This window comes from Eptesicus fuscus, chromosome 21, assembly GCF_027574615.1.
Source record: "Eptesicus fuscus isolate TK198812 chromosome 21, DD_ASM_mEF_20220401, whole genome shotgun sequence".
Lineage (NCBI taxonomy): Eukaryota > Metazoa > Chordata > Mammalia > Chiroptera > Vespertilionidae > Eptesicus > Eptesicus fuscus.
In genome coordinates this window covers 37,120,772-37,135,985 of record NC_072493.1, presented here as the reverse complement: position 1 = coordinate 37,135,985, position 15,214 = coordinate 37,120,772, and the positions used below count along the sequence as shown (strand labels likewise).

The 15,214-nt window shown below is 52.3% G+C and overlaps 1 protein-coding gene across 5 annotated transcripts in view; it reads left to right on the top strand.

The window, feature by feature from the left end:
- Positions 1–15,214, top strand: part of AKT2 (AKT serine/threonine kinase 2) — a 52,135-nt gene that overhangs the window by 29,022 nt on the left and 7,899 nt on the right. For all 5 annotated transcript variants that reach the window (XM_054710754.1, XM_054710755.1, XM_054710757.1 and 2 more), the window contains exons 4-6: positions 1,420–1,531; positions 13,542–13,695; positions 14,431–14,562. In XM_054710754.1, the coding sequence (XP_054566729.1) occupies positions 1,420–1,531; positions 13,542–13,695; positions 14,431–14,562 (398 nt within the window). The remainder of the gene's footprint in view (positions 1–1,419; positions 1,532–13,541; positions 13,696–14,430; positions 14,563–15,214) is intronic.

Genomic DNA, 15,214 nt, shown 5'->3' with positions numbered 1-15,214 from the left:
TCCTCATTTCTTCCTGGGTGTCCCCTAGGTCCACCATGTCCCAAATTGGCCATCTAGTCTCCCCTTTCCTCCCCCAACCTCCCACTCCCTATCTCCTTTCAGGGAGGGCCCTATTGTCTCCTAGTCCTCAGGCCACAGGCCTCGGCCTCATCCTAGGTGCCTCTCTCTGCCTCCCTCTGGCCTGTCTATCTGCCTTTTCCTCCCCTCTCCATGGCTCCACTCTGTGTAGCCCCAGCCTTCTCCCTGAGCTCCCAGCCTCCATCCTCTCTCATCCTCTACATGGCAGCTAGAGGGATCTGTTTGAATCTATCCATGCCCATTCCCTATTTAAGCCTTCCATAGCCCTCTATTGCCCTCAGGACAAAGTCCAGATTCTCACCATTCTCCTGAGCCCTGCAGGCGGGCCCCTACCCACCTCTCCAGCCAGTCTCGCTTCCCTGCTCCTCACACCATGAGCAGAATTTGCCATTCCCTATATACTAAGAAACTAGAAACACCAATCAGAAAGGATATATGTACCCCTATGTTCATAGCAGCACAATTTACAATAGCTAAGATTTGGAAACAGCCTAGGTGCCCGTCAGCAGATAACTGGATCAGAAAACTGTGGTACATCTACACAATGGAATACTATGCTGCCATAAAAAGAAGGAATTCTTACCATTTGCAGCAAGCTGGATGGAATTGGAGAACATTGTGCTAAGTGAAATAAGCCAGTCAATGAAAGAAAAATACCACATGATCTCACTCATTTATGGATAATAAAAAATATTATAAACTGATGAACCAAAAGATAGATACAGAGACAGTAAAGCATCAAACAGACTGTCAAATTACAGCGGGAAGGTTAGGGAGAGGTGGGGGAGATAAGAGATCAACCGAAGGACTTGTAGGCATGCATATAAGCATAATGGATGGACGCAAAACTCTGGGGGGTGAGGGCATGTATGGGAGTGGAGTGTGGGGGGGGGGGGCAATGGTAAGATATGTACACATATAACACCTTAATAAAAAAATGAAAAATTAAAAAAAAAAAAGAATCTGCCATTCCCTAAGTATGCTGGGCCCTCTGGCACCTCCGGTCTCTGTACACAACGTACCCATCTGTCTGACTGACCATGTTCCCTCTTCCTTCAGGGTTCAGTGTAGAATGCCCCTTCCTCCAGAAGAAGATGCCCCTAGGTCCCCCCATCACAGTTCTGACCACTGAGCCGTCATTGTCTAGTAGACACACACACACACACACACACACGATCTTGTGCCCCATGGGGGCAAGTCCAGAGCTATCTCTGTCACTAAGGTGTCCTTAACACCATCTGGCATGCAGTTGGCACGCAGGAGGTGGCTTAGGGGATGTGGGCTGCAGGCCAGCAGGGCTGTCCCCTTACCCTCCCGTCTCTGTCCCTCCTCTGCCTACAGAATGCCAGCTGATGAAGACGGAGAGACCGCGGCCCAACACGTTTGTCATACGCTGCTTGCAGTGGACCACAGTCATCGAGAGGACCTTCCATGTAGACTCTCCAGATGAGAGGCGAGTCTGAGCCTCTGTGTGGCTGCCCTTTGAGAGTGGCAGGCCTGATGAGGGGAAGGGGTCCAAATGGACAGACTCCCCTGTACCCCAGTTCTTAACAGGTGGAGCTCAGGCCACATCAGGGCCTCTGATTATCTGGAGATGGGTGGAGGGTCAGGGAGCTACATTGTTAATGCGCATCTCCCTTGCTTTTGAGGCAGGCGGTCAGAGACTTAATCAGAAGAGATGATATAGGTTTGCCTAGTTTAAAAATCACACAGTATAAGGGAGGTGTCTAGCTTCCCTCTCCCTCTGTCCCGCCCCACCCCACCCCCAGGTTAACTGCTCTTCTTATGTGCCCTCCAAGAGCTTCTTCCAGGGGGACGGGCTCGCTCACTCCAATCGGGCTTTTCACGCCCGACTCCCCTGGTTTTTCCTTGTTACACAAAAGTACATGCACTTGAGCTCTTTTACTGAACTTGTCTTGGGGAATGCTCCTGCTTCAGTCTATAGTGAGCTGCTGCTGCATTTTTGTTTTCTCAAACAGCTGCACTTGTGTGCTCCCAAGTTTGTAGAGCAATTCTTTATGGATGGTGACTGGGCTTGTTTCCAACCTTGGGCTCGGTACAAGCAGCGCCACAGTGCAGTACCTGTGCTTGTCTTGTGGGCATATGTGCTGCTAAATTTGCAAGATGAATTCGTAGATGGAGGCTTGCTGGGCTGTAGGGGACATGTATTTAATGTTAGAAATGTTCCCATGAGGCTATGTCTAAGAATCCACAGCTTTGTGTTTTTCAGATGTTTGGATTTTCACCAGTCTGATCAGTGGGAAATGGCACCTGAGGGTGGTTTTCATTGGCCTTTCCTCTGGGTTAGAGTTCCTTTCATATATTCAGGGGCCATGTGAATTTCTCTTTCTGAACTGCTTGCTCATATCCGTTGCCTATGTTTCTATTGGGTAGTCTTTTTCTTATTTATTTCTGAAAGCTCTTTGTGCTTTAGGAGCTTAGCCCTTTGTAATGAGTGGCAAATATTCCTCCCACTTTGTCCCTGTGAGCCTCTCTTTGAGAAATACTCCTTTAACTTGTCTCTGGGGTGAGGATTCAGCCGACCCTCCGGAGAACCCTAAAACAGTGCCATCCAAGAGAATTTTCTGCTGTGATAGGAATGTTCTATACTTGCAGTGCCCAAGTGGGTGCCCGTGGTGCATTTGAAATGTGGTTGGTGCAACTGAGGAATAAAATTCTTTATTTTATTTAATTAATTTAAATAGCCACATATGACTAGTGGCTATACTCTTAGTGCATTTCTGGAGCATACACAAAATAATATCACAAGACATATGCCACAATCTATACTGTGATTATTGTTGCATACCTTCCCAAGATCAAAAATATATTCGCCCCTTCAAGGGGAACAGAATTACCATCTCAGGCCAGCTGAGGTTACTCAGCTGAAAACTGGGAACCAAAACAGACTGTCAGTAAAAGCTGATTCAGACCAATAAATACGTAGGACCTGAGGGTTGGCGGAGTTTTGGAAGTATAGGTAGGAAGGCGTTGGCCACAGAGGTAGGAAGGAGAATGTGACTCCAGGAAGAGGGACCAGCACATGTAGAGGCCTGGAGGAGGGACACCTTGTCATTCCAGGAACATCGAGGGTTTTGTGTCACCAAAGAATCAAGCACCAGAGGTTTTGGAAGGGGAGGAGGGGAGAACCCTGAAGCTGGTGAGTTCAGCCAGGGCCTGGACTCCCGGTGGAGGTCCCCAGGGGGCTTGGCAGGTGGTGACGTAGTTGGGGTTTGTCACAGGTCGCTAAAAGGTTCAGGGGGCTGACAAACAGGAAGCCCTTGATTCAGCGGTACCTGGCACATGGTGTGCAAGCCTGGGAAAGGAGCAGTGGGGAGCTGGCGAAGTGTTTGCTTAGGCAAGAGACCGGCTCTGGTTTTCATTTTAATAAGATACCATGCCCTTCAGTGTGGGGAAGTCCCTTTCTCAAGACTGGGGGATAGGGCGGTGGGGCTGGGGCTGCTCTGAAAGCAAACCCCCAGCTTCCTGACCTTCAACCCAGGGAGGCGTGAGCCAGAAACCCAGTGAAAGGGAGCCTGCTCTGCTATGGGCTGTCCTCACTGCCCCAGCCACGTAGGCCCGAGCCTGGAGAGAGGTGAGGGGTGGCGACAGAGAGCCGACAGGGGTCACACTGGTGGCTGGTCCTTGCCTAGATGCTGCAGTGGCCTGCTCACTGCTCCTGGTAGCCTCTCCTGCTCCCCAGTTGGCTCTCCTGGTCAGCTAGAGGGATCCCCTGAGCCCCGCCCTGCCAACTTATTTCTAATGCACATTTAGTATAATAAATGAAGGTCCAGGGGAAAAAGGAGGGACATATGTAATATTTTCAACAATAAAGATTAAAAAAAAAAAGGTTCAGATTCCTGTGCCCTGAGTCAGCAATTCAGCATTTGCCATGTTTGCCTCATGCTGAATCTTGAACTTCTGTTCATATTATGACACTTACCTCCTTAACACCTCAGCAGGCATCTCCTAAGAGTAAGGACGTTCTCCTACAGAATCATGGTACCATTATCACGCCTGAGGTGATTCTTTATAATATACTAGAGGCCCCGGTGCACGAAATTCGTGCACTCTTGGGGGGTGGGGTCCCTCAGCCTGGCTTGCGCCCTCTCACAGTCCGGGAACCCTCGGGGGATGTCCGACTGTTGTGGAGGCGGGAGAGGCGCCTGCCACCTCGGGCTCTGGCTGAGCGGTGCTCCCCCTGTGGGAGTGCACTGACCACAAGGGGGCAGCTCCTGCTTTGAGCGTCTGCCCCCCACCCCCCCCCCCCCCCCCCCGCCCCCTCGTTGGTCAGTGCACATCATAGCGACTGGTCGTTCTGCCATTCATTTGATTGGCATATTAGCCTTTTATTATATATGATATCTAGTAACATCCTCCCCATAGCCATGCCATACTTGGATTTCCCCAATTGTCCTCAAAATGTTTTGTAAACCAGGATTTATTCAAGGTACATGTCTCTTTGGCCTATTTTAATGTAGTTCAGGTCTTTCTCTTTCCCCCACATGATAGTGTTGTGTGTTTTTTTAGGTAAACCAGGCTAGTTGTCTTGTAGAATGCCACACTATGGACATGTTATCTTACTGACTTTTGGCACTGTTTACTTTGGTCTTCTATACCCGTATTTCCTGTAAACCAGGAATTAAGTCTGGAGCAGGGTTGGCAAACTATAGCTTAGCCTCCTGTTTTGTAAATAAAGTTTTATTAGAACATGACCATGCCCATGGATGCTTTTTCCCTACTGTGGTATAGTTGAATAGTTGTGATAGAGACCATGTGGCCTGCAAAGCCTAAAATATTTACTGTTTGGCGATTTACAGAAGTTTGTAGACCCCTGGTCTTGGCAGGTATGCTTAATAGTGTATTACATTAGTGTGATCTTTTAAATGTAAATCTTATAATGTAATTTCTCTTCTTAGAAAGCTGAGTGGCTTTTAGTCCCACTTGGAATAAACTACAAAGTCAATACGGTATTCTACAAAGTCCTTCATGGTCTGGCCCCCTCTCCACAATCATTTCCTGCCTCGTTTTCTCCCGGTAGCCACGCTGTCTCCTCACTGTTCCTGAAGTAGGCCCAACGCACTTTCCACCTGAGGGCCTTCGCACTCGTTGTTCCCTTTGCTTGGCGTCTTCTTCTCCCAGATGTCATTAGGACTCTCTCCCTGACTCCATGAGGTCTCTGCTCAGATGTCACCGTCTCAGAGTGTTCTGCCTTCCCCCACATCTCTGTTACCCTTCCCCTGCTTGTCCTCCTCCATAGCACCTGTATGTTTATATGTGCTGGGAGCATGAATAGGTGTTCAGTACATGCTTGTGGAATGAATAAAGGATAACTAAAACTAATTCTCTGTTGGCCCACACCCTGTCCTAAGATCTTTACATATATTAACTCATCCTCAGAACATTTCTAGGAGGCAGTTCCTCACCTGTTAAACAGGGATGATGATAGTGAAATGGAGGCACAGGGAATTATAGAATAAGCGAAAGATCTGAAGGGCCTGGGTTTTCGCCACCAGGCAAAGCTGGGTCTGGATCGACCAACTCAGCCACCTGAGGGTATCTGTGAACAGAGGGGGATTCAGATGTCCTCCAGCTGTAAACACCACTCTGGGTCAGAGGACGGCCTGGGAGGGAGAGAGGCCCCGATCCGTCATCAGACCAGCAGTGAGTTGTTACTCCTGAAGCTGTGAAGAGGACAGGCCTGTGTGCTGAGGATAGACCTGCCACTTCTGGTTTACTGGGCTTCCCTCTGGGGTGCACTGAATCCTGCTCAGCTGGGTATCTCGGGGTTGCGGCCCAGGCTCTGGAGTCAGACCAGCACTGTGCCATGTTCTCAGCGGGGCTCAGTTCCCTGACTGTCATGAGGAGCAAAGGAGGAAGTAAATGTGAAAGCGCCTGCCTGGGGCTGCCCCATGGAATCCTGCTTGTTGGCACCTTTTCTCTTCTCCAGCTCCTCTGCCCGGAGAACTGCTGTGGTCTGCTCATGCCCTCTCACTGCCCCAATCTGTACCCCACACAGCAGCTGCTGGTTTAAAACAGAAATCGGGTCCTGTCATCCCTAGTAAACCTTCAGTGACTTCCCATGATGTTAAGATGTAAATCTTAACACAGCGGCACATGCAGCCTATTGGGATGAGCCTGTCCTCCGTCCTACGCTCATCTGCTCCATGCCCCTCTCTGTCAGCTCTAGAACACCCCGGCTCCCTCCTGCTCAGGGCCACACGGCTTCCTTTCCCTCCTGGCACTTTGCTTGGCTGCCTCCTTCCCTCCATTTCATTTCATAGCCAGGTGCCCAGTGCCTCTTCTCGGTGCTGGGATTGCCCATGTTCCAGGAACTTCTTTCAAGCCCTGGCTTAGACACACCTCCTCGGAGAGGCCTTCCCAGACCACCCTCTGAGAAGGAGCTTCCCGTTCTAACCCCTGCCTTGGAAACCTGATACACTTATCTCCTCCATCAGGCTAGGAGCTCCATGGGGCTTGTTTTCTGCTGCAGCCTCAGTGCCCAGAACCAGGCTGGCGCCCAGAAGGCAGGAAGTATTGCTGGCTGGCTGGCTGGGCCAATTCTTACAACCACTCCTTGAGGTACTTGCTGTGCTAGGCACTGCCCTAATGCTTTCTGTCAGGTGGCATTGCACCTTTACACAACCCTCTGGTCCCTGCTGTACGTGGCAGCAGCTGAGGCACAGGGAAGTTAAATCACCTACCCAGTGTTGCCGCCGGGAGGGACAGACCTAAGATCATGCCAGGCCACCCGGCTCCAGAGTTTGTGTGCCCAGCCACTGTGTGATGCCGAGTATATGTGGGAGGCAGACAGAGGCTGGAGAAGGGAGGCCACTCAGCCCCCTGCACAGCTGGTTTGCAGCAGAGCTGAGCTCCAGGCTCTGGCTCCCGGGTTCCGAGTCTATGCTGCACACAGCTGGTGCTGCCTGGGGGAGCTTGGATCCACCAAATGTGTCTTCCTGGCCTCAGAGCCCAAGTGAGGGATAGGAAGGCTCCTGATAGTTCCCCTGAGGGGAGAAGTGCTTTGGGGGTGGTAGGGCCCCCTGGGTCCCTGGGCCTCTGCTTGCTGGCTGTGTAACGGGGCATGTCAGCCTCTCTGTGTCTCAGCCTCCTCATTCATAGAAGGAAGTTCATCATACCGACTTCATAGGGGAGTCAGGAGGTCTCATGGGGTTACCTCCGGTAAAGTGTCCTTTTACAAATTTTAAAATGCTCACTGTGTGTGTATGACCTTGGATTAAAGAAACAGTGAAGCCCCAGTTGATTGGGCATTGCCCTGTACATTGAAAGTTGGCAGGTTCGATTCCCAGTTAGGGCACACACTCAGGTTGTGGGTTTGACCCCTGGTTTAGGTGTGTAAGGGAGGCAGCCGATGATGTTTCCTCTCTCCCTCCCTCACACCGTCTCTCTCCCTCTTTCTCTCCCTCTCCTTTTCTGTCTCTCTGGGAAAAAAATAAAATAAATAAAAACATATCTTGCCCTGGCCGGTGTGGCTCAGTTGGTTGAGCGTCTTACTGTGCTGGTTTGATCCCCATGAGGGACATGCAGGAGGCAGCCATTCGATGTTGTGCTCTCACATTGATGTTTCTCTCTCTCTAAAAAAACAACAAACAAAAAAAACATGGCTTGGTGAATTTCAGGCCAGAAAAAAACAAACCCATATATCTTGGGGTGTGGATTAAAGAAATAGAGTGGCCCAAACCGGTTTGGCTTAGTGGATAGAGCGTCGGCCTGCGGACTGGAGGGTCCCGGGTTCGATTCCGGTCAGGGGCATATGCCTTGGTTGCAGGCACATCCCCAGTGGGGGGTGTGCAGGAGGCGGCTGGTCGATGTTTCTCTCTCATCGACGTTTCTAGCTCTCTATCCCTCTCTCTTCCTCCCTGTAAAAATCAATAAAATATATTAAAAAAAAAAAAAAAAAGAAAGAAATAGAGTGCACCTGTGTGAGTGGAAGGCCTTTGTGTTGCTGCCTTGGAGGGGGGGGAGGTCCCTCTCGAAAAGGTCAAGTCCCAAGGCGTGGCTTTCCTTCCCTTGGCTCCTGAGTTCGGTTACATGGTGTTCCTTATTCCCGAGCCTGTGGGAGAGTGCCCTGCTCATTCCCTGGGCCTCTCCTGGGAAGCGGTAGCTTTCATCAGGGAGCAGTGGGGTGGTGCCAGGAGCCGGGTGGCTCCACCACAGCCTGGCTGTGTGCCCTCCAAGGTGACCGTGCACCTCAGTTTCCACATCAGAAGTATGCCCATTCCTCCACTGCTCTTAAGAGAGATGGCATGAGGTGGTTTCTGTGGAGCTGTTACTGTTCTCATGTCTCTTGGCGGGAAGGAGGTTGGTTCCCCTGGGAGCTTTTGAGGCATGGAAGGCACATCAGCTCCAACTCTGGGTGGGAGCTCCCCTCTGCCCCAGACACCATGTTGCAAACCCTTGAGGAATATCCTGGACCAAGGCCCTTGCTTTTTCTCTGAATTCTGAGTGCTGCAACCTTGCAACCTCGGTCCAGTTGGAACAGGATGGGGAGCTTGTCAGGCGTTGGGAGAGCCCTAGTTACCCTCGTCCAACCTTCTGTATCCCTGAGGGTCCCTAGGATCCCTGTGGGGCTGGGCAGCTGAGTCAAGGTGGATGTAGTTAGCATTTCTTGAGTTGAGCACTTTCTACGTATGCGGTGCTTTGCACATGCAGCTCACCAGTATCGCAGTGTCCCCAGCCTACCGCACAGGGGGGCGGACTGGGAGGGGTGAGCTTGCCTGGTGGCAGAGTTACTATTTGAGCCCCAGCCTGTGTGGCCCTGGATCCCATGCTCCTGATCAGCAACTCGGCAGCCCAGAGAGGTGGCTCCAGAGGAGTCCCTTGGAGCTGCTTCCAGAGCTCCTGTGGTGCGGGTGCGTGTTGGTTTATTCAGGCTGCTGTTGATGGGCTGTCAGTGTTCTCCCTTATAAACAAAGACAAGCGTGAGCTATGCATCTTAGTCGGCAACTTGCTGCTTTTCATGTGACAGTCTCTGTGTATGAGATAGAGACATTTAAAAATATATATATCAACATATCTCTTAGGAGATTGGTGATTTTTTAATACGCATTGTTAATTTTCTAAGAAAACAGTTATGATCTGATAAAGTTAATTATTTTTCAAAATACAGAAATATTAATGTAGGCACAGGAATTTATATTGTAATTGGTTCCAAAGAGGGCACAGGGTGAAACAAGTTGAGAAATGCCTGCCTGAGCCATTGTGCAGTGGGCCTCAGTGTGCTCCATCGGGATGTGCACGGCCTCAGTGAGCTCCATAGGGATGTGCACGGGCCTCAGTGAGCTCCATCGGGGTGTGCACGGGCCTCAGTGTGCTCCATCGGGGTGTGCATTGGGCCTTAGTGTGCTCCATAGGGATGTGCACGGGCCTCAGTGAGCTCCATCGGGGTGTGCACGGGCCTCAGTGAGCTCCATAGGGATGTGCACGGGCCTCAGTGAGCTCCATAGGGATGTGCACGGGCCTCAGTGAGCTCCATAGGGATGTGCACGGGCCTCAGTGAGCTCCATCGGGATGTGCACGGCCTCAGTGAGCTCCATCGGGGTGTGCATTGGGCCTTGGTGTGCTCCATAGGGATGTGCACGGCCTCAGTGTGCTCCATAGGGATGTGCAACGGGCCTCAGTGAGCTCCATAGGGATGTGCACGGACCTCAGTGAGCTCCATAGGGATGTGCACGGGCCTCAGTGTGCTCCATAGGGATGTGCACGGGCCTCAGTGAGCTCCATCGGGATGTGCACGGGCCTCAGTGAGCTCCATCGGGATGTGCACGGGCCTCAGTGTGCTCCATCGCGGTGTGCACGGGCCTCAGTGTGCTCCATCGGGGTGTGCACGGGCCTCAGTGAGCTCCATAGGGATGTGCACGGGCCTCAGTGAGCTCCATAGGGATGTGCACGGCCTCAGTGAGCTCCATCGGGGTGTGCATTGGGCCTTGGTGTGCTCCATAGGGATGTGCACGGCCTCAGTGTGCTCCATAGGGATGTGCAACGGGCCTCAGTGAGCTCCATAGGGATGTGCACGGGCCTCAGTGAGCTCCATAGGGATGTGCATTGGGCCTTGGTGTGCTCCATAGGGATGTGCACGGGCCTCAGTGTGCTCCATCGGGGTGTGCATTGGGCCTTGGTGTGCTCCATAGGGATGTGCACGGGCCTCAGTGTGCTCCATCGGGGTGTGCATTGGGCCTTGGTGTGCTCCATAGGGATGTGCACGGGCCTCAGTGTGCTCCATCGGGGTGTGCACTGGGCCTTGGTGTGCTCCATAGGGATGTGCACGGACCTCAATGTGCTCCATTGGGGTATGCACGGGCCTCAGTGAGCTCCATAGGGGTGTGCACGGGCCTCAGTGAGCTCCATAGGGATGTGCACGGGCCTCAGTGTGCTCCATCGGGGTGTGCACGGCCTCAGTGTGCTCCATAGGGATGTGCACGGGCCTCAGTGAGCTCCATAGGGATGTGCACGGACCTCAGTGTGCTCCATAGGGATGTGCACGGGCCTCAGTGAGCTCCATAGGGATGTGCACGGGCCTCAGTGAGCTCCATCGGGGTGTGCACGGCCTCAGTGAGCTCCATAGGGATGTGCACGGGCCTCAGTGAGCTCCATAGGGATGTGCACGGGCCTCAGTGAGCTCCATCGGGGTGTGCACGGGCCTCAGTGAGCTCCATAGGGATGTGCACGGGCCTCAGTGAGCTCCATCGGGGTGTGCACGGGCCTCAGTGAGCTCCATCGGGGTGTGCACGGGCCTCAGTGAGCTCCATAGGGATGTGCACGGGCCTCAGTGAGCTCCATAGGGATGTGCACGGGCCTCAGTGAGCTCCATCGGGGTGTGCATTGGGCCTTGGTGTGCTCCATAGGGATGTGCACGGGCCTCAGTGAGCTCCATAGGGATGTGCACGGGCCTCAGTGAGCTCCATCGGGGTGTGCACGGCCTCAGTGAGCTCCATCGGGGTGTGCACGGGCCTCAGTGAGCTCCATCGGGATGTGCACGGGCCTTGGGGTGCTCCCTCTGATTGTGCACCGGGCCTCAGTGTGCTCCATCGGGATGTGCACGGGCTTCAGTGAGCTCCATTGGGGTGTGCACCGGCCTCAGTGAGCTCCATAGGGATGTGCACGGGCCTGGGTGTACTCCCTCTGATTGTGCACCGGGCCTCAGTGAGCTCCATCGGGGTGTGCACGGGCTTCAGTGAGCTCCATTGGGGTGTGCACCGGCCTCAGTGTGCTCCATAGGGATGTGCACGGGCCTCAGTGAGCTCCATAGGGATGTGCACTGGGCCTCAGTGAGCTCCATCGGGGTGTGCACGGGCCTCAGTGAGCTCCATCGGGGTGTGCACGGGCCTCAGTGAGCTCCATCGGGATGTGCACGGGCCTCAGTGAGCTCCATCGGGGTGTGCACGGGCCTCAGTGAGCTCCATCGGGATGTGCACGGGCCTCAGTGAGCTCCATCGGGATGTGCACGGGCCTGGGCGTACTCCCTCTGATTGTGCACCGGGCCTTGGGGTGCTCCCTCTGATTGTGCACTGGGCCTCAGTGTGCTCCATCGGGATGTGCACGGCCTCAGTGAGCTCCATCGGGATGTGCACGGGCCTGGGCGTACTCCCTCTGATTGTGCACCGGGCCTCGGTGTGCTCCCCATGTGTAATGCAGGAGGAAGGGTGAGTGCTCTCCCCAGAGGCAACCAGGGCCCTGTATCAAGACCATCCTTTTCAGAGGTGTTTGTGCTTATGAGGTGTTTGCGCTTATGTGAGCGTGTGTGCATAAATTCCTTTTGTTTTGTTTCTAACTCCAATAGCATGGTACTATGCTCTGTCCGCACCTTCCCTTTTTCACTTAAGATATCTTAGGTCATTCCAAGTCCACAAATAGAACTGCCTCATTCTTTCAGCTGCAGGATGTTCCCTCTCCACCTTACAGAGCCCTGTGAGCTCAATACTGTTGCCAAGATTCCTTACGATTTTCTTCTCTCTAGTTTACTTTATTGTAAGAATATAGTGTATAATACATATAGCACACAGAATAGGTTTTAATTAACTATGTTATTGGTAAAGCTTCCAGTCAACAATAGGCTCGTATTAGTAGTTAAGTTTTGGGGAGTTAATAGTTAGTACGTGGCCCTCTCCAGGAGGCTCAGTTGGTCGGTGTGTCATCTCTACACTGAAGGTTTGCAGTTGGGTTTGCAGATCCAGTTCCCCTCAGGGCACATATCTAGGTTGCAGTTCGATCCTTAGTTAAGGCACATACTAGAGGCAACTGATGGGTGTTTTTCTCCCTTTCTCTCTCCCCCTCTTCTTTTCTCTCTCTCTAAAAATCAATAAAAACATATTCTTGAGTGAGGATAAAAAATAAAGTTAAGTGGATTTTCAGCCTCGCAGGGGGTTAGTCAGGGGTCACCTGCAGTGCTGTTCGGTGTGTGTGGAAATGGAGACTCCCAGGCGAGCAGCACAGCAGGGTGGCCCGGCTTGGCCCGGCATGACCTTGGGCAGGGGCCTCAGGAGCACAGACGGTAACACATGCTGCCTGGTGGGTGGGGGGAGCGGGGGGAGGGCAATTCTCGGGCTTATTTACATCGCTGTGATTTGGGAGGTTGCCTGCTTGTGCTCCCTGAATTCTCGTATTCCTAGCAAATGTTATGTTTTTCCAGCTGCTCATGTGGCTGTTTTATAGACATAAGCAAAATCCATAGGGGTTTCAACAGATACTGCCACTTAAAAATTTGTGGAGTGAAAAAGAAAATTTGTGGGGTGGGTGAAAAATGGGGGGTGTGGACAATTTTGTTCAGCCTCCTTTTTTTCTTCTTCTTCTTGTCTCTGGTCACTTTTACCTATTCTCCCCTCTCTCCAGACAGAACAGTTTGCAAATATCTGAAGCAAACTCTTCCCCAGTGAATCCTAAATCATGAACAACAGACTAGCTAATTGCTCTGAAGCCAGGCTCCCTTTTGCTGGGACTGCTCCTCCTCCTCCACGCCCCTGCCCCAGTGGGAACCTCTGCCCTGACCAGTCCTCCTGGCAGAGCCCCCTCCAGGGAGTTAGGTCGGTGGCTCTTGCCTTTTAAGATCTTTAGCTTCTCTGGCTAATGAATGCTTCCTTTTACTCTTGGTTTTCTTTAACAAAACATTGGTCACTTGTACACTTGAGCTTGTCATTTGTTCGGAAGAAATTTAGCACTGTCTCTTCCTCATTCAGGGCTCAGGGTGGCAGCTCATTTTCAGGGGGCTGAGAAAGAAGGTGGTTGCCCCTCTTTGATCATTTAATGGCTGCCTGACTTCGGGTGGCCATTCCTGGGACATAGATGGTCTCTGTCCTTATTGCACTCTTGCTCTCTCCCACCCAGAGGTCCTGTCAGCTCCCCAGCTCAGACAGATTGTGCCCCAAATGCCCAAAGGTGTTTGGAGATGGTGGGACCCCGGCCTTCCTGCCCAGGACTCATGGCTCTCCTGATCTGTCCCCACACAGGGAAGAGTGGATGCGGGCCATCCAGATGGTCGCCAACAGCCTCAAGCAGCGGGGCCCAGGCGAGGACCCCATGGAATACAAGTGTGGCTCCCCGAGTGACTCTTCTGCAGCTGAGGAGATGGAAGTGGCAGTTAGCAAGGCACGGGCCAAGGTGGTAAGTGCTTGGGGGGCAGAGCTGCCCGTCTGTGAGCTCGCCGCCCCTACAAGGTTGGCCCTATCACCATTGGTTTCCATGCCAAGTGTGAGGGGCCCCGGCCCTGCCATGACTGCCCTGTAGCATGGGTGATCTCACGGTGTAGATGCCCCAGGGCTGCTCTGTGCCCACCTCCTCCTGAGAAGTCATTAAGACTTGTCCACCCCTCACCCTAGCCAGTTTGGTTTAGTGGATAGAGCGTCTGCCCTCGGACTGAAAGGTCCTGGGTTCGATTCTGGTCAAGGGCACGTATCTCGGTTGCAGGCTCTATCCCTGGCCCTGATTAAGGCTTGTGTGGGAAGTAACCAATTGATGTGTCTCTCTCACAGCGATGTTTCTCTCTCTTTGTGTCTCCCCCTCCTTTCCACTCTCTCTAAAAAAAAAAAAAAAAAAAAATCAGTGAAAAAATATCCTTATCCTCAGATGAGGATTAATAACAACAAGAAAGACCCACTCACCCCACATCAGAGCCCTCCCAGGGCCTCATGTCTGGGAGAGTTGAGTGCTGGGAGAGAGAGCCCTGGTCTGAAGGCCACTTCAGAACCAGCAGTTGCTGCCCAGAGCCTCCTTCCTGCTCATGCTGGAGCATTTTGGCAACAGTGTCCTTTGATTTTCCTTTTCCTTTGTGAAAATTTTCTCCCACGGGCCGTGTGCCAAGTTGCACTGATGGCCCTGCTCTCTCCCCATCCCTGGCAGACCATGAATGACTTCGACTATCTCAAGCTCCTCGGCAAGGGCACCTTCGGCAAAGTCATCCTGGTGCGGGAGAAGGCCACCGGCCGCTACTACGCCATGAAGATCCTGCGGAAGGAGGTCATCATCGCCAAGGTGGGTGCTTCCCAGGCTGCCCTTGGCTGGCCTGGGGGCGCCACACACACACACACACACACACACACACACACACACACAGGGCCGGGACACTTACTTGTGCCTTCTGCTGCCAACGTCTCATTTCTCCACCAACCCATTCCTCTGGGTTCAGTCCTGTAGATCCCCCGGCTGGCCTGCCTGCTGAGCCCCCACCCCACGCTCTGGGCGCCTGGGGAGGGATGTGGAGAGTCTGACTGGCCTCATCCAGCAGGCACTGTCAAGGCCTGAAAGGAGGTGTCCCCATAGGCCATGAGGGTGGGAGCTTGGCTCAGGGTGTCTCAATAGGAGGCTGGCCAGGAATGGAATTTTATTCTTTTTTTTTTTTCTTTAAATGGAAAATTCCTAACATACACAAAATTTTTAAAAGAAAAATAAATATAATGGACTCCCATGTAGCCTTCATTCAGCATCAACGATGATCAACATTTGGTCAATCTTGTTTTGTTAGCTCTGCCCTCCCCCTTCTTTCTTCTGGAGTATTTTAAGGCATGTTTTAGACAGCGTATAATTTACCCACACGTACTTGGAGAGGTATCTTCCACAGGTGAAGATTTTAAATACTATAATTGTGGTACTGTGGCCATGTTCAACAAGATGAACAATCCCAATG